The sequence below is a fragment of the Merops nubicus genome, unplaced genomic scaffold (genome assembly GCF_000691845.1).
Source record: "Merops nubicus isolate BGI_N331 unplaced genomic scaffold, ASM69184v1 scaffold21358, whole genome shotgun sequence".
In the NCBI taxonomy this organism is placed as follows: Eukaryota; Metazoa; Chordata; class Aves; order Coraciiformes; family Meropidae; genus Merops; species Merops nubicus.
Window position 1 is genome coordinate 174 of NW_008625373.1, and position 1650 is coordinate 1823.

The 1650-nt window shown below is 39.6% G+C and overlaps 1 protein-coding gene across 1 annotated transcript in view; it reads right to left on the bottom strand.

Moving 5' to 3' along the window:
- Positions 1 to 449: 449 nt before the first annotated feature.
- Positions 450 to 1650, bottom strand: part of ATP10A (ATPase, class V, type 10A) — a gene marked incomplete at both ends in the record, with an annotated part of 44272 nt that continues 43071 nt past the window's right edge. The window contains one exon of the mRNA XM_008945661.1: positions 450 to 1032. Coding sequence (XP_008943909.1) covers positions 450 to 1032 — 583 coding nt within the window. The remainder of the gene's footprint in view (positions 1033 to 1650) is intronic.

The window sequence follows — 1650 nt, forward strand, 5'->3', positions numbered from 1 at the left end:
AAACCAGCATAAGTGTGTTGATTTGTGCAAACATATTCTAGCAAAAGGATGTAAAGATTCAACAAGTGACACAGAGAAGGGAGCTGCAATAGGAAGTGCTTAGGTTTCATATTAAGTACTCAAACAGTCAAGCATTGCCAGGCAGGCTTTCCTAAAGAAATGTAAATTGCTTTGGTGGAATTTCAAGAAATTTCTTTAAAATAAAGTTTGCTAATACAAGACTTCATACAGAAATTAATTTCACTCATTCTTGTAAGGTAAGGAACTGGTAATTTGTTACAGGAAGTTTGCTATAATAACAAAGTATTACAAAAGAAGAGAGATGGCTGCCATTCTACCACTCTCTATACTCCCAACAAAGGCAGGCCTCCCTGCTGGAGGAGGCAATAAGACACGGTGAGTTTCTCAGCAGTTAAGCAGAACCACCTCCCTCCAACCCCCACTCCCACAAAGGTAAGTAAAAGGGGTACCTGAAGAGCAGGGTAGAAGAAGATCCATAATAACTGAATCTGCTCCTTTAGTGTAAACATTTATTTCATCTGTGAGAGGATGTCTGACCACTACTGACATCCGCTTCCTGACGGAATCAAAGCCCAATGTATGTAACACTTCAAAGCTTAACGTTCCCAGGTGAGGTAGCTCCACGGATACCTGGTCAGACAGCCTTCCAACCAGAGAACAGTTATAAGCCCTTGCTGCATAGACAAGAGCAGCTTCATCTGGACTCTCTGCTTCATAACGGAGTTCTCCTTCCTGGGGTGCGCCCCCCAGCGCTGCCCGGCCTTGCTGGGAGCTGTAGCCATTGTTATTCATCTGCGCAGAGTACGCCAGCTTCTCTTCCAGTTTGAGTAAAGTGCTGTCTGTAGATGTAGATGAAAGCACACTTAAACCAAACCTGTGCAGTGATTTGCTTGTAGCTAGGCTAGAGGAACTGCTGCTGTTGGATCCAGAGGTCAAGCGACTTGGCGTGAATCTTCGGATGAAGTCTTCTATGGTTTTTACTGGAGACTTCAGTTCAAATCGGTCTCTAACCTTGAAAAGTAAAAAACAAACCAATGAACAAAACCCAAAGAAAAGCTGTACAAGAATTCTGACATGAATATCCAGTCTAAGCAGCTCCAACTTGAAAGGAGAATTTATCTCAGCAAAAGGTAATGGTATTTCTGTTTTGAGAAAGGAAAGTAAATGGATAAAACTAACTCAACGCAAAAACCCCCAAACTTAGTAGAACTTCAGAATTGTACCTGTGTGTGAAAGCGTGTTTGTATTAAAAACATTTTTCCTTCTTTCCTCCTCAGATATGACTAATGGATAGACCATCATCAGTAGTGCATACTAGAAGCTACTGTTAGTAGGAAACATTGGCATTCTTTGTGCATGTTCAGTGAAGGTAGCAAAGAAAAAGTTAATGCAAGTTTTCTATCTAGAGTGTGGTATCAGAAAATGTTTATGAGAATATGCCAATGTCAACAACATTCTCAATAGGAATGAGTTAGAATAAATAATTTCCACTGTCTTTCTGCATCCAAGCATTTTGCTTCAATTTTATCACTCATCTCATTTTATATAAATTATTTTTACAGATACAAAGTTGTTAATAGTAATGGCATATTCATAGCAACATATATTAAATTGTTGTATAATAGTGTG